The following is a 24205-nucleotide window of genomic DNA, read 5'->3' as shown; positions in this document are numbered from 1 at the left end:
AAAAATTCGCAAAAAAAATCGCATTCAAATTTTCACATAAAAAATTCGCATGAACTGGTATTTTCCCAAAAATCGAATTTTATTGGTACGGTATCTATTTTTATTTTTGAAATTTACCAGTAGCTGCTGCATTTCCCATCCTAGTCTTGTACTCGAGTCAATAATTTTTCCCATTTTTTGGGGGGTAAAATTAGGGGCCTCGGCTTATACTCGGGTCGGCGTATACTCGAGTATATACTGTGTGTGTGTATATGTATGTGTGTATATGTATATATGTGTGTGTGTGTGTATATGTATGTATATGTATATATATATATATATATATATATATATATATATATATATATATATATATATATATATATATATATATATAATTTATGATTGCATTTTACAAATTTTTATTTTATTTTTTTCACATTTTCAGCAGTTTTTGTGGTACATTTTAGTTTGCCCTGTCAGATGGGCTTATGTGTAGCTCTTACCACCGATCCCCTGACAGCTCAGAAAGGCTCCTTATATCTAAATTCTTAGCAAACTGGCTTAATTGAGTATTTAAGAGCGCTACATGTGAACAGAAATCCTGCTAGTCTGCAAATACACAGGGACTCGCACGTCTACGGAGAAAAGTCCAATTGAAAAAAATGGCGTCGTCTACAATTAGTAGAATGCAATAATTTTAAAATATATATTTCATGGTATCCATGGCTTTGTCCTGAGGGATTCACTTTATGTTCCCAGTGCCATTTTTATTCTGTCCGAGGTTGTTTTCAGCACAATTTATTTTTTTCTAGTAAAACACTTTCATTTTAAGCAGTTTTAACCCTTCAGTGATGAATGATGTACGATGTATGCCATGATGTGGTGTTAATTGCCGCATTATGACTTGCACAGTACGTCGTGAAATCTAAAGTGTCACCGCAAGTATACCTGCAGTGACACCGGCATCTTAACGGGTGTCATGGACAGCAGAGCTGTCAGGGGACCAATCACAGCGGTCCCGGTTTCCCAATTGCTGTGATTGATCACTCAGATCTCAGCGCGTCCTTCTTGCCGGGAAGGGAAAAATCACACAGCGTAGCTCCGATCTCCTCATTGTGACAGTTACACTTCAGGAGATCGGAGCTGTGCTGCCCTGGTCTCCTGTCATAGTGCCCCCAAGTGAATAAACATCCTAACAGTGCCCCAAACACACACTGTTCCCCTGACACCCCATCCTCCAACCACCCTTCCTCCCCACAAAACTTCAGTTTTTTGTTTAAAAATAAAATAAAAAATAGTGTATTAAATAGGTCAGTAGGTAGCTTGAAAGAGTTGAGGTTAGTTAGGTGTTTGTAAAAAAAGTTATATAATACCAAAAATTACTGGTAATTAGGTTTAGTTAGTCCGCCAGAGTACTGGCAGTTAGCTAGAAATAGTTTAGGTGTTTTGAGAAAAAAAAAAGGAAAAATATACAAAAATAATATGCCGTATATAAAACGTACTGGTAACTAGCCGTAGTTGGCCTGAGTACTGGCAGTTAGATATAGTTCAGAGTAGTGTTGGGGTAAGAGGTTTAAAAATAGCTAGTTATAAATAGGGTTGATCCTACTAATCGATGCCCTTTAATATCTAAATGCTAATTATTTCTGTCTCTGGACATCTTCTCACGCATGTTCTTAAGTACAATTTGTATGAAATGTGTGATGCGTCCCCTTAAAGGGGTTATCTGACTCTGATGTATGGTCATCAGCATCTGATTAATGGGGGTCCAACACCCAGGACTCCCGCCTGTCAGTCCCGGTGATCCTGTAAACGCCTCTGCTTACCCTAGGCCAGTGATGTCACATGCATTGGTCACATAGGCCTAGCCATTAACTTGAATGGGGCTGATCTGCGCCTAGGTCAGGCTGCGGCCGATGGTCGTGATGTTACTAGCCTAGGGTAAGCTGCAAGAAGGCCATAGCACTTACAGGAGCATTGGGGCCTTCTCAAACAGCTCATTGGCGTGTCGGACTCCCAATCGAATGCTGATGACCCATCCGGAGGATAGGTCGTCAGTTTCAAAGACTCAGATAACCCCCTTTAATAGAAATGTTCCTTTCCTTTAAAGTTGTGAAATGGAGGCTTTTATGAGTTATTACGGGGGGTTATCAGGGCACCTTATCATGCACCTTGTGTGGACTTTTACCTACTTTATTTGCCGTGCATTATTCCAGTTTAAGGCTGATCATTAGTTTTACAAGTCAAAGCATGTGGGTCTGTGCTGCCTCCCGGACACATGGGACAGTGTCTATTTTGTGTGACTGACTTCTGGATATGACCCCTCTTCCATGGGAAATGTCTGCTCAGAGTTCCTGTATCTTGGATGTAAATACGGTGTGATGAAAGGTAGAGGTAAGTTATCATCTGCACGCGATCTATGGGGGGGAACGCCTGGCACAGGGATCTTCTTATTTAATGAAGTTATCAGAGTATACGCTCCCATACAATCTGTCATCAGGGGTAGGGAGACGTGAATCGAGCCGGTAATGGGAGCGTATGCCTGGACGCCCCCTTTCACACATGTGCACCAATGGCTACAATATTTAATACAGCCTTACAATTTCAAGATTGAGATGTGACCTCTACAGCAGTCTTCTTGTGGTCTTGAGATTTCAATGCCTCTTTTGTAAGTAGTGGATGAAGTATTTAGTCCTAGTTTCCTAAATATTCAGTTATTAGGCAAGGAAGTACCGTGTGGCGGAGGTCCCCAACCTTTTCTATCTTGTCAGCCACATTCAACTTTCAGTGATGGTCAGGAGCAACAGGTAAAATAGGAGAGAAATTCTAAATGTGGAGAAACAAAAAAGGAAATTGCAAACATTGGCAGATAAATATTTTAGTGTGATCTTTTAGACTAGTATTACACCATCCGAATTGGCAGTGTTTGGTGGTAAATCTAGGACTGGTCTGCAACAATATCAACTGCCAGTATGTACAGTTAAAACTCAGGATTTCCGTGGCGAGCCACTGGTTGGGGACCACTGCTGTAAAGTATCATACCATTCATGTAGTATGGAGTCAGCCTTCAGTGAGATTGTCCCTAGTCAGTCTGTGTGTAGAGAAAATGGACTGATCCCTACTGGTAATAGGGACTGATGTGGGTGAATGTGTTATGAATATACTGTTAAGAAATATCTATATCCACTGGGGTCCATAAACCCATCAGGTCTCTTTACCACCCTAACCGCTGCCATACTGTTGTAGATGACTTGGTCTTTCCAAACATTCTATTTTGGGTTTTTTCTTTAGTTTTTTTCCCAGATGCAGCAAAAGCGAGCAAATCTGTTTTTAATATACCTGCTCTGTATGCTCATGACCTATGACGAGTCAAGTCTGCATTCACACTGTGCAGAATGCTGTTCAGAGTTCAGCCTTGCCAGTACAGTTTTGATGGACATCCTCCCCGGTCACTATAGGCTCCTACAAATGTGGCGCATGAGCTGTTGCCTTGGACTCCTTAGGCAAGCGTGGTGCAGGGAGGTGTACTGTGATGAAGTTGGGAACAGAACATACAGCTGCTTTGCGCATGCCTGAGTAGAAGGGCAGTAGGGCATTGGCTAGATATTGAGGAACCAGAACTATTAGGGGGGTTATCAAGCAAGAGAGGCAGGGTTGGACAGCAGGCAGCGGGGCTCTTCAGTACAATGTGAACGCCCATTTGACTCTTTATAAGTCATTAGCATACATCACAGGTGTGTAAAAAAATAATAAAAAAAATATCACTTTTTCTGCCCGGAAAAAATAGGCATGTTTGGAAAGATTGTCCGGTCATCTGTTATGGCATGGGAGCAGTTTAGGGCAGCAGAATAAACTGACGAGTGTAAAGGGCCCTTTACACAGGCCGAGAATCCCTGAGTGTTCTGTGTTCGTAGGAACGCTCGTTAGCAGCTGTCTGGCTGTTTACAGGTGCTGCTGATTACCTGATGAACGAGCAAAACGCTTGCTCGTCGGGTAATTGGATCATTTGTGTAGGCACCTAAATTGTTTGCCGGCAGATGATCGTGCTGTGTAATCACTCTCTGCTGCTGGCAAACAACGAGTCGGTATGGGGAGGAGTGATGGCATTAGCGATCACTGATCCCCCATACTGTGGAGGAGATTGCTGCTTGTAAATGCAACTGTCTCCTTCAGGCAATTCCTTCCCGACAATCGACTCCAGGCCTCTTTCACACAAACGATAGGGATTGGCTCAGGATGCGTTCAGTGAAACTCGCACCATTTCACGAGCAAGTTCAGTCATTTTGGTCTGCGATTGCGTTCAGTTTTCTTTTCCGCGCGGGTGCTGTTTTGATGCATTTTTCATGCGTGTGGAAAAAAAACCTGAAGGTTTACAAACAATATCTACTGACAACCTTCAGTGAAAAAAAACATTACACCCGGATGCAGTGCGTTTTTCACTGAAGCCCTATTCACTTCTATGGGGCCAGGGCTGCGTGGAAAACTCATAATATAGAGTATGTTGCGATTCTCGTGCAACGCGGAACTAATGCTTGAAAAATACTGCTCATGTACACAGACCCATTGAAATGAATGGCTAAGGATTCAGTGCAGGCGCTATGCGTTACTGTGTGGAAAACTCACTCATGTGAAAGGGGCTTTAGGTGCTAGCCATTGTGGAGCCTCCAATGGTATAATACCTGTTATTTTATACCCTTACCTTTTATGTATGATGTCCCGGTAGAGCTATAATTCCAGCACTGCTGCTGGTAAGTGATGGCAAAATGGGGTTAATACTGCTCGCGCACATGAGCAGGGAAATCTGCTCTTTTTTTTTTTTTTTTTTTTTTTTTTTTACTCTGTTCCTTGGTTCTCTGTCCTAAACAAATAGAAGGTTTGCATATTGTCGGGGCTGCTTATCCCAGTGGAATCCGGAGTCTTCAGTGTAGCTCGCTGCTATTTCTGGCTGCTCTCTGAAGGATAGAAATAGTGCTGTGAAAGTGCTGCCGCCACTGCGCAGGAGAAGCCTTGTGCACCCATCTTCAGAGGCTTACATGTGGAATTCTTGAGACTGTAAAACCCAGGAGAACACGTCCTCTGAAAGGGTACTGCTCTAGGGGCACTTTCCTGAGTCTTTACTCTAGGTACCAGCAGCACACTGCTCTAAAGTAACAGATGTTTATGTCCCCAAATGTCCTGTATAGATTACTGGTTTATGAGCTTGTATAGGGAGAGCAGAAATGTAGCTTGACTCTTAAAGGGGTTCTCTGGGGAACAATTTAAAATGGCTGCCAGCAACCTGTCCTAGAATGTGATGGTAACCAGTCCTCCTCACTTGACTTGCACAGTTGCCTGGGTGGGGCAGGGCCTCACTACACATTGCTCTACAAGAGATGGTAATGATCTGATCCTATGATATGCCATCATGGCTGAGCAGCCTGACAGGAACGCTCACCAATATGTAGTATATGCAAGTGCTAGGCCAATGTTCCTCCAGCTGGGCAAAACTACAACTCCCATTAGGCCCTAACAGACTGTGGTCGTCAAGACACATTGGGAGTGAGCTACGGGTTGGAGATCACCGTAATAGACCATGCGTTTTGTTCGGCCAACAGCTCTTATATCTGTAGGGGTGCCTTAATAAGAGAGCATCCCTGACTTGCAGACGTAAATTGTCATGCAGATTTAAGTAATTACAATGCATAGGGTCAAATCTGTGACAAAATCCACATATAAAAAGATGCAGATTTTGACAAGGAGTCACCACTGTTTTTTCTCAGACTTGTGGACATGCGCTTGAAGGATCTCCCCAGGAATGTAATGCTGTTCTGCCTAGTGCAGGGCCTGAGGGGCAGGTGCATGGACTCCATTTGAGAGGACACCAAAGAGAGAGGCTAGGTTCTGCGCAGGTGGTCCTCTGAGATCACTGTTTGGGGACTAAATTGTAATAGTATAATGTGTGATGCTTGGCGCTCTGTATAGAAGTCCTAAACTTGATGTGAGCCACATTACTTAATCCTGGCTCCTCTTTCTAGCTAGCCTTTCCAGTCTATTTCTGAAGCCTGACACTTGGGATCTAGTGTTTCCAGGGTCACAGGGAGTCAGCTCCGGCACAGGAGTCGGTTTACTCTACATGCCTTGCTCTGCTTACTTTCCTGTCCGGGCGCTGTTCTATTTATACACCTATATACACATCTGGCTTCTTTCTCCACCGCACTGCCTGTGATGAGTAATTGTATTTTACAACTTGTTTATATAGATCCGTTTATTTCAGGCGGGTGTATGATGTTACATTGCTGAGCTCTGTTGTCCTCCCATACAAACTTGCTGCATTCTTCTCCCTACCAACAAGTGAACAATGTTACCCGCCATTATTTTTGGAGAGTCTTACTTGAGGTCACTGGATAGTAGGTTCTTACTTTTTTCTCTTGTTCCTTTTCTTGCAGAGGAAGATCATGTGGAAGACCTCCAGCTTAATTCTGAGAGTGATGCTGAGGTGGTGGACAAACCTCGCCCGATCCAGGTTGTCCTGGCCCATGAAGACGACCATAACTTTGAGCTAGATGAAAAGGCCCTGGAGAGCATTTTGATGCAGGATCACATACGGGATCTGAATGTTGTCGTTGTGTCTGTAGCTGGTGCTTTTCGGAAAGGGAAATCTTTCCTGCTTGATTTTATGCTCCGGTTTATGTATAGTCAGGTAGGGATTTATTTTATTACTACTAGTCATAGCTTTATCATGATTTATTGTTTTAGGACTTAAAGTTTTTTTTTCCCAAGATATTTTCATACTGATGACATGTGATCAGTATCTGATTGGTGGGGGTCTAACACCCAGGACGTCCGCTGATCAGCTGTTTGAGAAGACACTGACGCTCGCAGTAGCACCGTGGCCTTCTCTAAGCTCACTAAGTATAGCAGCCCTTAACTTCAAAGGGGTTGAGCTGCATTTAGATCATGTGACCAACGAATGTGATGTCACATGGCCAAGGCAAAGCTGCAAGAAGGTTGTGGTGTTACTGCAAGCACTGGTGTCTTCTCAAACAGCTGATCGGACCCTCATGATCAAATAGTGATGAGGATAGGTCATCAGTTAAAATATCTTGGGGGTGGGGGGGAACCCTTTTAAATGACTAGTCTGGTAACAAGACCTTACCTCCTAGTCACTGAATAGGGGAGAACGGTTAATATTGGTGGGGCTACAACAGATTATGAGAACCGGGGTCCCATGTCTCCTGTTTGAATGGAGCATCACCATCTGTTTGAACTCTGTGGGACTGTGGAGATGGGAGCAGTGGTGTATGCGCTCTACTATTTTCAGTTCTGACGGGGACCATAGGACCCCCCCCATGTTTGTGATTGGTGGTGGTCAGACCTCTAACATTTATCCTCTATCTAGTGAAAAGGTGGCATCTTGTCACCGGAATACCCGGTCATTTGCAGTGAGCAACGCTGAAAAATTGATCACACCTTTTTTGTTGGTCTAAAAGGGATGGTTTATTGGCAATACATCATTTGTAATGGAAACAGCATGAGAATAGGAAAGATGAGCGATCACGCATGAGACCATAATAGCCGAAAACCACACGATTGTAGCATATAAATGCAAGTATTGTGAACGTTAACTATTTGCATCTATCGCCCATCGGCGCTTATTTTAGCATCACGTGTGAAGTGACCCTTAGACCTTGTCAGTATGCACCATTGTAATGGCATTATAGAGGACCGCACTCTGTTTCCTGTAGATTGCTATGTAGGCCGTGCTGCTCTGCTGCTCCTTTTTTCTGCTGTGAATTGTGTCAACCTGGCTCATGGTCCTCTGTGTCGGTTAACCAGTAACCTGACCACCTCTGATCTGACTGCCTGCCACTTCTTGATAGTGTTTTTTTATTTCTATTTTTCTTGCCATCCATTAAAACCCCTAAGTCCTTTGCAACATATATCCCTGTGTTTTACCATTTACAGTATTTTTCGCCCCATAAGTCGCACCTAGGATTTGGAGGGAAATGAGAAAAAAAATATTTTTCATCAGACCCCTAATTAGACTTCAGATCATACTACTTAGTTTAATCAGACCCCCAATGTTAGGACCCCTAGTCAGACAAAACAATCAATCAACTTGCCTCCGCTGCTCAGGACGCCCCTATCAGTCCATGGATCCAGCGGTCTTCAGTCACTACCACAAACCTTCAGGCCTCGACTAATATCTAACTTTGAACGTACTTTGTGATATCTTCTCGAAGTCCTTCATGGACATACTCCTATTTACTGGCTGTTTCATTACACTTTGTTGTAGCTGCTCAGTGGTATGGATGTACACGGAGGGGTGGCATTGGGTTATCTTTTTGCTGTTCTTTTTCTTCATATATACTTAAAAGTCAAATATAGATAGATGGATAGATATAGGACATAGAACACACATATATGTATATGTGTGTTCTATCTCTTTGGCCGCATCTTGTGGATCAGACCCATTCTAGTCAGTGGGTCCGCACCCCAATGTAGGGTGCCCAATACCGGTGCCCATGGTTTGCAGTCTTTGAAACAGAGGTCATGGTCATGTGATTGAGGACTTACAGATGGTTCTTTTTATTTTTCTCTTTTCAGAACTACACAAAATGGATTGGTGGAAATCAGGAGCCATTGACTGGTTTCACTTGGCGGGGAGGATGCGAACGGGAGACCACCGGCATTCAGATTTGGAGCGAAGTTTTTGTTATTGAAAAACCCGATGAAACGAAGGTATTAACTCTACAAGCAATGTATGCATTTCTGTATTTTCCCCATGACCACCTCGCTTCTGTTACCAGATTCCAGGAAGAGGAGGGCGACACCGAATATCCGCACTCTGTCCACTAGCAATTGTTCAGGTCATAGAGACAGGAAAAGAAATGCCAATATATTCCTGACTGAAACGCTTTCTATCCTGCTGCCTGTTACAGAGACCACCACTAATGTCAAATTTAGGTTGAGCAAGGAGACCCCAGCTTGTGACCTGTAAACCTGTACAGCACAGATTTATTATGAAGAGCGAGTAATTCATCTATTTTTAATGTACACATTATCATCCTTTTGCCAATTGTTTCCATCAGGTCACACTGGTGCTGAATTAAAGTGGTTTTCAGGTCCATTCCCAAAACTGGCTTAGTCTTTGTTCATATCATGTCAGAGCCTGTGTTGGTGATATACATGAGGCGGTGTATGCTTATGACAGAAGGCTCTGACATATCCCACTATATAGGCAGACAGTAGTATATGTTGCCACATAGGCTCCCATCTTAAAAAAATAAATAAATGCATATGTTTTTTTCCCAAGTGTCAGGCTAAGGCTACTTTCACACTTGCGTTTACTTTTCCGGTATTGAGATCCGTAAGAGGATCTCAATACCGACACGAAACAGAATTCTCCAAAATGCGCTGCGTTCCCGTACCGCAGAACAAACTGCAGCAAGCTGCGGTATTCTGTGCGGCATGGGTTGCGACGTAAAATGGGTACAGCATGAAACGCAATCCAAGTCAATTGTGTCAGAGAAAACAGATCCGACACCATAGTAAACGGATCCCTCTGCCATTGACTTTCAATGGTGTTCATGCTGGATACATCATTGCGATTTTACAACCACATCTGTTCATAACGTATGCAGCCAGTTGTATTTTCAGAAATGGAAGCGTTTTTTGCTGATCCCTGCCGGATCAAGCAAAAACGCAAGTGTGAAAGAAACCTAAGCGTGGTATGAACAGACTCCAGGTTTGGTACTACACATTGTACATCAGTATACAGGCTTCTAGAAATCCAGTTGACTTGTTTTTATTACCATGTGTACTGCTTTACTGCAGACCAATAATAGGAACTCTAGTTGGCTGCTGCATAGTCACTATAAAGCAGGGATGCTCAACCTCCGGCCCTCCAGCTGTCACAAAACTACAACTTCCAGCATGCCCTAATAGCTGTAGTGTGTCCAAGCATCCTGGTAGTTTTAGTTTTGCAACAGCTGGAGGGCCGCGGGTTGGGCATCCTTGCTTGAACGCCTTAAGGACCCAGGACTAGAATGCTCGTCCTGCGGTCCATCTCCCCCGCCCCCCCAACAGCGTGCGTAACAACCTGCTCTATAAAAATATCACAGGATCCACCCTATCTGGTCAACACTAACAATTCTTTTTATAAAAAATATGCTAACATTTTTTTGGTGAGCTTTTAATCATAAAAAGTGTAATACCAAGTGATCAAAAAGTCATATGTACCCAAAAATAATACCAATCAAACCGTCATTTCATCCTGCAAAAAGAGACCCTAACTAAGACAATCGCCCAAAAAAATAGCTTTCAGACAATGACACCAAAACATAATTATTATTTTTTTGTTTAAAACCTATAGGTATATAACAGACACATTAGGTATCACCGCGTCCGTAACAACCCTGCTGTATAAAAATATCACATGAACTAACCCCTCAGGTGAACACCGTAAAAAGGTGTTTTTTTTTGTTTGTTTTTTTTTGTTACCTTACCTCACAAAAAGTGTAATAGCAAGCGATCAAAAAGTTTTATGCACCCTAAAATAACACCAATTAAACCGTCATCTCATAGCGAAAAACATTACCCCCTACATAAGACAGTCGCCCAAAAAATAAAAATAAAACTATTTCTTTCAGAATATAGAGACACTAAAAAAAATCATTTTTTTTCAAAAATGCTTTATGTAAAACTGAAACTAACAACCATAAAAAGTAGTCTTATTTGGTATTGTCGCGTCCATAACAACCTTCTCTATAAAAATACCACGTAACCTGTCAGATGAACATTGTAAATAACAAAATATAAAAACCTTCCCAAAACAGCTAGCTATTGTTATATTGCCTCACAAAAAGTGTAATATAGAGCAACCAAAAATCATATGTACCCTAAAATAGTACCAACAAAAACTGCCACCTTATCCTGTAGTTTTTTTTTCTTTTTAGTTTCTTCTCTAGGGGTGCTTCAGGGGGTCTTAAAATGTGACATGGCAGCTTAAAATTATCCTAGTAAAATCTGCTTTCCAAAAAACGTATGGCGTTCCTTTCCTTCTGCGCCCTGTCGTTTGACCGTACAGCAGTTTATGACCACATATGGCGTGTTTCTGTAAACTACAGATTCAGGGCAATAAATATTGAGTTTTGCTAGGCTGCTAACCCTTGCTTTTTTACTGGAAAAAGTGGATTAAAATGAAAATCTGTCAAAGTGAAATTCTGAAATTTCATCTTCATTTTCCATTAACAAAGTTTGTAAAATCAGTTTTGAATACCTTGAGGGGTGTAGTTTCAAAAATGGGGCCATTTTTGGGTGGTTTCTATTTCATAAGCCTCACAAAGTGACTTCAGACCTGAACTGGTCCTTTTTAAAAAGTGGGTTTTTGAAAGTTTCGGAAAAATTTCAAGATTTGCTTCTAAACTTCTAACACCCCCCCAAAAAATAAAATGGCATTCACAAAATGATCCAAACATGAAGTAGACCTATGGGGAATGTAAAGTGATAACTATTTTTGGAGGTATTGCTATCTATTACAAAAGTAGAGAAATTGAAATGTTGCTAATTTTTAAAAAAATTTGGTAAATTTTGTATTTTTATTATAAATAAAAAATTGGACTCGCTTTAACCACTTTCATGAAGCACAATATATGACGAGAAAACAGTCTCAGAATGGCCTGGATAAGTAATAGTGTTTTAAAGTTATTACCACGTTAAAGTGACTAAGAGCAAATAGCTTAAATATTTAAACACTATTTCTGCTGCCAAAGGATTATGTTGTGCTGCCCCTCAGTAGATGGACGGCAGAACAAGCACAGAAGTCTAATGGTTTAGGGGGAAGTGGTTTAAGTGTTTAGGTTTTAGTTTCTCTTACCATAGTCTTCAGTGACTGTTGGCATTGCTGATTTCCAGGCTGGACTGATTGCCATAAGAATTTACTAATGTATTGAAAAGCATGCTCCCTTGTGACACATAGACATTCTTTCTCTCTTGTCTCTTCTCCCAACCAGGTCGCCGTTATTCTCATGGACACTCAGGGAGCCTTTGACAGTCAGTCAACGATTAAAGATTGTGCAACGGTTTTTGCTTTAAGCACAATGACCAGTTCTGTCCAGGTACTAACGCGCTTCTGATATGACTCTATGGAGGAGAATTATCAGTTTTGCAGGAGTTGTGTTTTGCTATCATTTCAAGTTTATCAAATGTCTGTGTCTAACACTTCTGTCTTGAGATGTTACTCTGCAATTTCTGCAAAATTTCTTAAGTCACAATTATTAAATCTAGCTGAAATCAGTTCGACAGGCAAACTACACTCGGTTTCACATCTACTTTCCACTGGAGTGGTATAAAAAAAATGCAAAGTGTTGCAAATTTTTTTATTGACTGACATGGAATGGGTGCTCTAACTGACTCACCCAGTCTAAACAGAAATACACATGTATTCAATATAGTTAGGCATACCTACATCTGGACACAACATGGATACAATAGTATATTTATGAAAAATGTCGCCCCTCCCCCCCCCCCCCAAAAAAAAAAAATTACACAATTTAAAACACAAATCCCGTATCCAAATGTCCTCCTGTAATTCCTATCAGTTACAAGCAACCAACCTGAAATGGTATTGGGCTACTATAGAGAAGATACCAATGGTGATATGGTCCTATATAATAAATGCAGTGGTGGATTCGCGATCAACAGTATAGATCCAATGATACTAACAGCAATGGCCACAAAGCTACTGATAGCTGTGGCTTACACAATGGTAGTTGTATTCAACAATGGATTTACAATAATACTATACGTTTAATCTTGTGAATTGCCAGTTACTCACTGTTTGTTGAATTTGAGCGGAGTCCTGTACCTGCCGTGGTGTCCCACGTGTCCTGCACAGTCCGGGCGTAGCTCAGTCTGGTAGCAGAGATCTATAAATCTCTCAGGAGCGCTCCGAATTTTGCAGGTGTAAGATGCAAACCTCGGTTATATTTTCATGGGGACTGTTCGAATACCAAACGTGTTTCGGAGTTAATAACATCCTACTCCTTCAGTGGTTAAGTCCCCTAGGGTTTTATTGTGCTTAAATACCATGTCCGGGATTTCTGGATATAAGATGTATCCAAACTCTGGAATAGATCTGCCTTTATAAATTCTCACATCCTTGTCCGGTGTTGGCAAATAAATCATATATGTCTAGCTAGAGAACATATATTCAGCTGTAAATACTTTGTACAGAAAAAAATATATATTTATAGTTATTAATAGGCCAATTGCAATTCCTATGTGGTTTCACAGCGATTCCACTACGATTCCTATGCTCTTTTATTTAACAGCAGGTCATATGGAATTTCTATACAGTGTGTGTGTGTGTGTGTGTGTGTGTGTGTGTGTATGTATACGTGTGTGTGTGTATGTATGTGTATGTGTATATATATGTGTGTGTGTGTGTGTGTGTGTGTGTGTATATATATATATATATATATATATATATGTGTGTGTGTATATATATATATATATATATATATATATATAATATATCTACATACATACATACATACATACATACATATATATATATATATATATATATATATACATACATATATACACACATACATACATATATATACACACACACATACACTGTAGTTGGGATGTCATTTAATTTAAGATACATTTTTGTTTCGTTATTGGTGCAAAAAACTAACACTAAATAGAAATAAAAATAACCAAACATATGTCAGAACAAGCTAATTATATAGCATGTGTTTTACTTGCGTTTTAGTACAGTTGATTCAATACCTGTCTGTCAATCGAAATTTAATTCTATCGTATTTAATGTTAATGTAATAAAAAATAAGAGTACCGCGGCACTTCCAATAAAGTGTCATGTACTTTATTAACCAATAAGACGCAACGTTTCTGTTCATTCCATGGAACGTTTTTAAAGCAGTGACAATGGTGCCAGTACAAGTATATAAGGGAGTGCAGTAATAAATTAATCAATTCCTCTAATTAGCGTGAAACAATCCATAAAATACTAAAATATATATTAAAAAAACATGATCATGTCCTGAGACGGCGATACAGATGAATATGGAGATGAGCGCTTCCACAATGGAGGTGCTCATCTCTATTCCTGCTGCCTCCGGACAGAACGAGCCCCCCTCCGGTGCTCCGCACCCGTCGCCTGTGCACCTTTTGAAAACGGGTTGACAAATACCCAAGCGCCAGGACCAAATTCACCATGGTGACCTGGGATTTGTCGACCCCTGTGCTAAAGTATAAATTTCATACAAGAGTGTAAATATAGTCCATATACTATAATTCCATGATTGTTCATAATTACATCATTAGTATCCATCACGAAAGTGACAGGTGCAAAAATTTGCTAGAGGATTACCCAGAACAAGCCAGGGCCATTCAACACAAAGCCGCGACCACGTGACAGCCTACGTCACTTCACAGACGCGCGAATCACGCCTCCCGGCGTCCCTAGCAACGCAAGCTACACTGCCGATCCAGGACAGCCGCCGAGGGAGAACAAATCGCTGCTAGAGGACCGAATACTTCGCTGGGTGAAGGGTAAGTGACCTCTGCAGCCAGAGAAAGTGCGGGATGCCGCACCCAGGCACAGAGCACCCCTTAATCCCACAGTACCCGCATGATAACTATTATAGCATCCTAGGATACAATATACATATGCACATGTCTGCGGCTGTATGAAAAACTAAAAAAAAACATTGCTGCACATTTACAGTTTGCACAAGAGCACCTGGATGTTCCACAGCAGAATAAATTCTGTGGACAGATGAAACTAATGTTGAGTTGTTTGGAAGAAATGCACAACACTATGTGTAGAGAAAGAGGCACAGCACACCAACATCAAAACCTCATCCCCACTGTGAAGTATGGTGGCGGGGGTGGGGGGGGGGGGGAGCATCATGGTTTGGGGCTGCTTTGCTGCGTCAGGGCCTGGACGGATTATCATCGAAGGAAAAATGAATTCCCAAGTTTATCAAGACATCTTGCAGGAGAACTTAAGGCCATCTGTCCACCAGCTGAAGCTCAACAGAAGATGGATGTTGCAACAGGACAACAACCCAAAGCATAAAAGTAAATCAAAAACAGAATGGCTTAAACGGAAGAAAATACGCCTTTTGGAGTGGCCCAGTCAGGGTCCTGACCTCAACCCGATTTGAGATGCTGTGGCATGACCTCAAGAAAGCGATTCACACCAGACATCCCAAGAATATTGCTGAACTGGAACAGTTCTGTAAAGAGGAATGGTCAAGAATTACTCCTGACCGTTGTGCACGTCTGATCTGCAACTACAGGAAATTCAACCAGTTATTAAATCCAAGGGTTCACATACTTTTTCCACCTGCACTGTGAATGTTTACATGGTGTGTTCCCTAAAAACATGGTAACATTAAATTATTTGTGTTATTAGTTTAAGCGGACTGTGATTGTCTATTGTTGTGACTTAGATGAAGATCAGATCACATTTTCTGACCAATTTGTGCAGAAATCTATATCATTCCAAAGGGTTCACATACTTTTTCTTGCAACTGTAAGTAGGATGTCAAGACTGGAGTCAAGGAGGATATTTTGAATGTAATACCCTCCTACCAACAGGCCTCAATGCCGAAATGGAAGCATTTGGGTTCCTGTAGATTATGGGCGGTTCCCCCCACGACGAAGGATCAGGGTTCACATTCCATGTCGCCCCGATCCATCCTTGGTGATGGGTCCCCTCCTACTACCTACCATCAATACATAATTCTCTAAAGAAGAATACTACAGAGGAGTAATTGTGTCAGTCATTAATTTGGAATATAGATAGGGCTTAAAAATATGTATACTAAACAAAACATATGTATAGTGAATATTAAATACGATAGAAATTAATTCTATTGACAGACAGGTATTGAATCATCAACTGTATTAAAATGCAAGTAAAATGCATGCTATATAATTAGCTTGTTCTGACATATGTTTGGTTATTTTTTTTTTATTTTTTTTACCAATAATGAGCTTTAACTCTGGGACGTCGTGTTGCCAGATCGGTGGACGCCTGACTTTTGCGCACAGTGCATGCAGAACAGTCTTGCAGCCTTTAGTGCCACTACGCTTAAACACACACAATTGCATCAGCTGTAAGGGAGAGCCGAAGCTATTTCATATCGCAGTACACAAAATCACGTATCTATTAAGCAGCTAGTACGATCTTACAGTATTGGGCTACATGCACACGACCGTATGTGTTTTGTGGTCCGCAAAACAAAGGATGACGTTCCATATGGCATCCCTTTCCCCTTTTTTTTTTTTTTTTTTTTTTTTTTTTTTTTTTTCCGGATCCATTGTAATAATGCCTATCCTTGTCCGCAAACTAGAGCAACGGAACGGACATACTGATGTGGACAGCACACGGTGTGCTGTCCGCATTTTTTGCGGACCCGTTGAAATGAATGGGTCCGCATCCTATCCACAAAAAAAACAGATCGGACACTGAAACAAAATACGGTCGTGTGCATGAGGTGTTAGTAACTCTAATACAATACAATTGCTTCATCTACTGGACACAAACAGCACCAACAACAATTGCCTTATAATATCATTGCTGTTTTAGTTGCATTTTTATAATATTATCATTGCTGCTTTATTTTTGTAATAAATTTTAATGGACTTTATAACCTTTTCCCATTCTTGATTAAAAAAATTTAACATTTTTGTGTAGATTTTATCTAAATTTGATCAACTACCATTAGTTTCCACACTTTTTTTTTTTTTTTTTTCTTGCTTGATTTGTAAACCTAATAAATTAATAGCACAACGATCTGTGTGGTTTTTACATACAACCTGAGGTACTGAGTGCCTCCCAAACCGAAATACTACCATTATTTATTGTTTATTGCGACATAGGGGTCAGTCGCTGGGTAGGTTGCCATTTGTTTACAGTTTGGTGTAGCCACTGACCCAGTTTCATATATGCGATACAGCTAAAACACACTAAAGAGATTTTGTGCACTTACCTTGCAGCATGGTGAGGATTACCTGCGCTGTTTAGATTCGCGCTCTGCTGAACGACAGTCGATGGTTAGTTTTGAATGTAGAATAAAGTTTTGAATAAAGTATACAATTGTGGTACACAGCCAATACCGTTGCTTGTGTATCTATATCACTGCTTGCGGGGTCACATTTTTGCTCGCGCTACCAATGGGCTTTCTACCATTAGTATTATTGTAAATCCATTGTTGAATACAACTACCATAGTGTAAGCCACAGCTATCGGTAGCTTTGTGCTTTATTGCTGTTAGTATCATTGGATCTATACTGAACGCGAATCCACCACGGCATTTATTATATAGGACTATATCACCATTGGCAGCATTATCTTTATCTATAGTAGCCCAATACTATTTTTCAGGTTGGTTGCTTGTAACTAATAGGAATTACAGGAGGAGGGATATATATATATAATCAATATCTTTTAGCCTTTTTTTTTTATTTTTTTTTATTATAAATATACTATTGTTTTATCAATAATATTGAATGTAGGTGTGCCTAACTAAGTCTCAAAGCCTGCTAAGCTTCCTAAAACGGCTGATTGGAGAGGGTGCCATCAACATGAAAATCCCGGAAAACCCTTTTAAGGGCTTATGCACACGGACGTGGCCGTATTGCGGCCCGCATACGGCGGGTCCACAGTACTCGGGCACCGGCCGCGTGCACCCCGCATCACGGATGCAGACCCGTTTACTTGAATGGGTAGGCAATCCAAGAGATGCGGAATGGAACCCCACGGAAGCACTACGGCATGCTTCTGTGGTGTTTCTGTCCTTGCCTCCGCACCGCCCAAAAATAGAACATGTTCTATTTTTTGACTGTGCGGACGGATCACGGACCCGTTCAAGTTGAATGGGTCTTGATCCGTCCTGGCCGCCGCACGGATGTTGCCCGTGCAAATTGCGGTCCCCAATGCACGGAACAGCCGCACAAGGTTGTGTGCATGAGCCCTAAAGGGAACCTGTCCCTAAAACTGTATTCAAGCTTATACCGTATTTTTCGCTTTATAAGATGCACCCCAGATTTTAGATGAGTATAAAAAGAAAAACATATGTTTCATCAGACATCATATCTGACCCCCCAACAGACCTCAGAACAGCCCTTTTCTTTTAGACCTCCATCAAACTAGTGTTGGGCGATATCAAAAATATTGCCCCGATAACTATATATTAAGTAATTTATCGCAATAACAAAATATATCGCAATAAATGCCCATTTAGAAGAAAACACTCAAAACGTACTTGTGTTTCCTTGTTACCCCCATACATTATAATGTCTCCTTGATGCCCCCATGCAGTAATATCTCTTATTTGCCCACCAAGAATGGGGTCACCGTTCACCCCCAAATCTGATGGAGCTACCATTCCCACAGATAATGGGACATCCTAGCGGAAAACCCTGATAAGTGGGTTGTTCAGAGTGTGCCCATCATAGGTGCACATTGTCAGGAAGGTCACCATGGCATCATAAAGATGCCTTTCAGCCAAATAAAACATTGGGGGTAATTTACTAAAGACTGGCGCTTCCCATATGGATCTTAGTCCCTACACACTACAGCCATATTACCGCAGTCCCCAGAGCGCAGCGACTGTTCTCAGCGCTGGCCTCTCTGTGCAGCAGCCCCTAGAGTGCAGCGACTGTCCTCAGCCCCGGCCTCTCTGTGCAGCGACTGTCCTCAGCCCCGGCCTCTCTGTGCAGCGACTGTCCTCAGCCCCGGCCTCTCTGTGCAGCGACTGTCCTCAGCCCCGGCCTCTCTGTGCAGCGACTGTCCTCAGCCCCGGCCTCTCTGTGCAGCGACTGTCCTCAGCCCCGGCCTCTCTGTGCAGCGACTGTCCTCAGCCCCGGCCTCGGGGTTTACAGACACTAGATGCCATTTCTTTGTGACCTGAAGGACGTCTTATAAAGCGAAAAATACAGTACTGTGACAGATCCTTTGACCTAATGTTTGCATTGCACTTTGGTCTTAATTTGACCAGGTTTTCTTTCATTTCTGTCCCTGAGCCACAGGTCAATCATATTCAGCCTTTCTCAGATGAATTATACAACATTTATTGTTGGATTAATTATAACCCTCAATGCCATTTGCTATTAGATAAGCGCCCAGCCTTTTTTTAAATGTGACATAATATCAGCGATTTAAAGGGATTCTGTCAGTTAGGTTTAGCGTATAGAGCTGAGGACATGCTCTGCTACATCACCAATATACATTTCCCACAGCTCTCAGTGCTTTTATTCAGTCAAATAAAAGATGGCCCAAGGGGCTGTTGCCAACATTTCAGGAGCCCAGCATCGCCCGCATTCTCCGAATCCCCTCCTTGCGGCCCCGACATCACACAGAGCGCCGAAAGTTCATTCCCTGAGTCTGATGCTTGCACAGGGAAGGAACACTGTGCCAGCACTGACATGCGGCATACTCGTGCATGCGCGAGATTATGGCGCTCTGTGTGACGTCGGGGGCGCCAGGAGGGGATTCGGAGGATGTGGGCGGTGCTGGGCAATGTATATTTTGGAAGTGCTGGTGCCAGTCTAACGGCGCATATCCTCAGCTCTATAGGCTAAACCTACCTGACAGAATCCCTTTAATACTTCTTGAGGTGGAACTTTCCGCAGTTTGACTACTCTAACTGTAAAGAGTCCGTTCCTGTATTTATGTCCAAATCTCCTGGTTCTATACAAAGTCCTTGTCATAAATCCTATGCCAGTTCTTCGTACTAACCACACGTATATGTATACATGTGAATAAGATCACATCTAAGGTGTTTTTTTTTTTTTTTTTCTCTGTCCATCCCGCCAACAGCAGCATTTATCGTGGTTTCTGGGCATAGTAGTAAATTGGGTGATCCTGCTCAATGACCGTATTCTCGCTCATACAGGGAAAGCTGCCAATTACGTAGCAAGTCTTCCCTTTGGACTCCAAAGCCCAAAATGAGCAGATTCAAAATAAAAAAGTGCAAGTTATATTGAATCTTTCCCCCCTTTATTTTAACGCTGGAGCAGTAATAATAATAATCCCATAAAGTCAATGAGTCCTCTCCAGACTGCGGGTTCCCGTGTTGCACATGACTACTGTAAAGCAAATATCCAAAGTGCTATTCACATGATCGATGATCATGTAACTGAAATGGAATAAAAAGTATATATCTACAGTGAAAAAAATTATAATGTATTGGGGAATTCAAGAATGTTAGTAGAAAGCTCTAATTAAAAATAAGGGTGGTATGTTCTGTGTTGGAGGCGCAGATTCCGATAAAACAGCGGAGAGAAGTTCTGTCTGACAGACATTTTTCACCGCTAAGAGTGGGCTCCTGGATGGAAACCAAACTGACCCCACTACAGTCAGTGGGATGTTTGGCTCCATTGGTGTCAGGTGTGTTATCCGGCATGCCCTTTTATTTTTGTTGTCCTGCCCCTATAACAGATCAGCACTGATATGAAAGTTGCCTAAATATCTTGTTCCGTTCCCTATTAAAATGACTACCGCATTTTACATCATGTCCTTTATAGGGTTGCTCTAATGGAGGTGGTCTGCTTGCTTTTTAGGTTTATAATTTGTCACAGAACATCCAAGAAGATGATCTTCAGCATTTACAGGTAAATATTCAGCATTACTGCTCAGAAGATGATTGCATTTTGCACCCTGGGTTCTCTAAGGCAGGGTTCCTCAACTCCGGTCCTCAGGACCCACCTATCGGTCATGTTTTCAGGATTTTCTTTGTATTGAACAGGTGATATAATTTAGCGTCAGTGCATCAGGACTTACCCCCGGTGTTCATTCTGTGGGATATTCTCAAATCATGACTGGTTGGAGTTGAGGAACACTGATCCAAGTCCTAGGGTTTCTGGGAGAGTTTGTATGCAGCAGTGAGCAGAGCAAACTGAGCTTTTCCAGTGTTTTTTTGTACCGAACAAAATTCCAGGAACCCCTTTTAAATATGGCTTCTAGTTCTTCTTGGTAGTGCTGGGTATTATGCAACAAAGCAGTAAAATCTCAGTGGCAACAGAGCAATCCGTAATACATGTGAAGTCCCGTGTCAGATGGATCCTGGATGTGCTACCCATGGCCTGCTTTGGACCTGTTCTGTACAGCTGTAATTTTTGATTTTATACAGAGGCACAGAGGGTTTTTACCCTTCGTGGTTTTGTGACCGTCATGGTATACATATTGCGGAGGTATTCTTAGCTAAGAGGCGGTACAAGAAACACGGTGGTATTGCTGCAGATTTCACCCTCTCTGAAGTCCTCTGCAGATATCTGCAAGCGTTAGCTGTGGTTTTAAAATCTGCTCTGCGTGTCTTTGTGCGGATTTCACGGTCAACACTCTTGTGGATGAGGGCATATGTGATTTATTTTTTTTTTTTAAATATCATGCAATTTGTTGCTATTATAAATCCTGAAGGTTTTCTAGATGCGATTTTTAACCATGGAAAATCTGCAAAATTTACGTTAGGTGAGGCTTTATTAGAAAATCGGACACTTCAGTAAGTTTTTAGTGTTGGTTTGTAAATGTGAAATATACGTTTAGCAGACAGATTCTCATTTTATGTCTCTCCTGTTGCTTTGGACAAGATTGTACATAAAGCTACATGTAGGGGATATTCCTGGAGCGTTAAAGGGGTTTTCTGAGACTTTAATACTGATGACCTGTCCTCAGGATAAGTCCTCAGTATCTGATCGGTGGGGGTCTGACACCCGGGACCCCCTCTGACCAACTGTTTGAGAAGGCAGTGACGCTTGCAGTTGCACTGCAGCCTTCTCTAAGCTTTTCCTAGGCCAGTGACGACACGGCCTAGGTGCAGCTTAGCCCCATAGAAGTGAATGGGGCTGAGCGCGATACCAAGCACAGCAGCTATATAATGTACTGCACTGGGCTTGGTGAGCACGGAGAAGACCACAACGTTTACAGGACCGCCACTGCCTTCTCAAACTGCTGATCAGCGGGGGTCCCTGCTGTCGGGACCCCCCACCGATCAGATGCTGACCACCTATCCTGAAGATAAGTAATCAGTTGTAACGTCTTAGGCTACTTTCACACCTGCGTTGGGTGCGGATCCGTCTGGTATCTGCACAGACGGGTCCGCACCTATAATGCAAACGCTTGAATCCGTTCAGAACGGATCCATTTGCATCACCATGAGCAAAAAAAAATTTTTTTTGTTTGTGATAATGCAAACTGATCCGTTTTGACTTACACTGAAAGTCAATGGGAGGCGGATCCGTTTTCAATTGCACCATATTGTGTCAGTGACAACGGATCCGTCCCCATTGACTTACATTGTAAGTCGGGACGGATCCGTTTGGCTCCGCATAGTCAGGCGTACCTCCAAAACACTGCAAGCGCCTCCAGAGTGGAATGGAGGCTGAACGGAGGCAAACTGATGCATTCTGAACGGATCCTTATCCATTCAGAATGCATTGGGGCTAAACTGATCCGTTTTGGGCCGCTTGTGAGAGCCCTGAAACTGATCTCACAAGCGGACCCAGAAAGTGTGAAAGTAGCCTTAGAAAAACCCTTTAAAAGGGACTGATAAGTAGCACGTTGATGTTACACATTTTCTATTAGGGCACCATAAATATTAAATGAGGCCTATGCTCTTAAAACGCAACCTTATGATAAGTATGCTCTCAACTCTACACGCACTTTATTTTCCAGCTTTTTACAGAATATGGACGTCTTGCAATGGAAGAAATCTATGAAAAGCCCTTTCAGGTAAGTTGCATCTTATTTCTTGGTCCCGTAGTTTATATAATATACCATGTATATAGAAGAGGACTGACTGAATCCTGGCATTAATGCGTTCCTATCTTCATTAATTTTATTTTAAAAATGTATTTTATTAATGCAGCGAAAATCGCAGCACCTTATGCCTTGTCATTACACAGTACTGAGAAGCATACAATGTGGTAGGGGGATACGTTCATTAGAAGTTTATTATGTATATTACCTCTGTTTTACTCGAACAGCTTTACGTTTGTATTTGTGTGTTTTCATTACAGACCCTTATGTTTTTAATCCGAGACTGGAGCTATCCGTATGAACACTCATATGGTTTAGAGGGTGGTAAACTGTTTTTGGAAAAACGGTTGCAGGTAATGATGGTGTTCTGTGTTTTAAGCCCACAAATGGGGACGTTCTGGGTGTGTCTTTGGCTTTTATGCTCTTTTCTTACTTGTACAGCAGAGCTCTCATTATCACTGTTGGTTCAGTATCCCATTACTTTTCTAGTTTTTGTTTTATAGTATAATGTCCTTATGGATGCAGAACATTGATAATAAGGGCCGTAGTGCTCTCCCTTATCACTTGTTATATGTGCCAGAAGCATATGTTCTCTCCATACAGGTTGAAGCATTACGTTTCTCCCATTTGTTCTGCAGGTAAAACAGAACCAGCACGAGGAGCTGCAGAATGTCAGGAAGCATATACACTCCTGTTTTACCAACATTGGCTGCTTTCTTTTGCCTCATCCCGGTCTTAAAGTGGCAACCAATCCTTATTTTGATGGTAGACTAGTAGGTAAGTCTTCTGCTGGCTTTGGTACATTTGCTGCCAGTTCTAGGTTTGCTATTTTAACGATCCATCCGGTATCATGAGTTTTATAAATTGCATCTTTATCCACGTTAGACATAGATGACGAGTTCAAGAAGGAACTTCAAAATCTGGTCCCTTTGCTGCTTTCTCCTGGGAACTTGGTAGAAAAGGAAATTAGTGGTTCTAAGGTGACTTGTCGGGATCTCCTTGAATATTTCAAAGTAAGTTACCCATATGGCAGTTACTGTGCAGACAACTTGTCTAGACGGGATGTTCAATCTACTTAAATATACCCCTTTAATGTTCTTGGCAAAGAGTTCACCATACAATCAACACACTTCTTTGACAAGAATGTTAACACCCAGTTGTCAATTTATTCATAAATATTCAGGAGGAATGGCACAATGCAGTGAAAATGAGTTCTCCGGTATTTACCACAACAGGCAAGTCAGGAGAGTCAATTGGTCATTAAAGTGGTATTCTAGTCGTAATAAGTTTTCCCTATCCTCATGATAGGACATAACAATTAGATCGGTGGGGTCCTACTGCTGAGACCCCACCGATCACGAAAACGGGTGCCCTTTAACCCCTGGAGCCCCCACATGACCAGAGCTGCCAGTTGGGCATACGCTCAACCACTAAAATCAT

The 24205-nt window shown here is 41.8% G+C and overlaps 1 protein-coding gene across 2 annotated transcripts in view; it reads left to right on the top strand.

Moving 5' to 3' along the window:
- ATL2 (atlastin GTPase 2) overlaps positions 1-24205 on the top strand; it is a 66331-nt gene that overhangs the window by 25499 nt on the left and 16627 nt on the right. For both annotated transcript variants that reach the window (XM_044289595.1, XM_044289596.1), the window contains exons 2-9: positions 6408-6661; positions 8569-8703; positions 11976-12080; positions 20572-20622; positions 22682-22738; positions 23026-23118; positions 23404-23542; positions 23651-23778. In XM_044289595.1, coding sequence (XP_044145530.1) covers positions 6408-6661; positions 8569-8703; positions 11976-12080; positions 20572-20622; positions 22682-22738; positions 23026-23118; positions 23404-23542; positions 23651-23778 — 962 coding nt within the window. The remainder of the gene's footprint in view (positions 1-6407; positions 6662-8568; positions 8704-11975; positions 12081-20571; positions 20623-22681; positions 22739-23025; positions 23119-23403; positions 23543-23650; positions 23779-24205) is intronic.

The sequence above is a fragment of the Bufo gargarizans genome, chromosome 4 (assembly GCF_014858855.1).
Source record: "Bufo gargarizans isolate SCDJY-AF-19 chromosome 4, ASM1485885v1, whole genome shotgun sequence".
In the NCBI taxonomy this organism is placed as follows: Eukaryota; Metazoa; Chordata; class Amphibia; order Anura; family Bufonidae; genus Bufo; species Bufo gargarizans.
The sequence above is the reverse complement of the archived record's forward strand: the minus strand, read 5'-3'. Positions and strand labels throughout refer to the sequence as shown.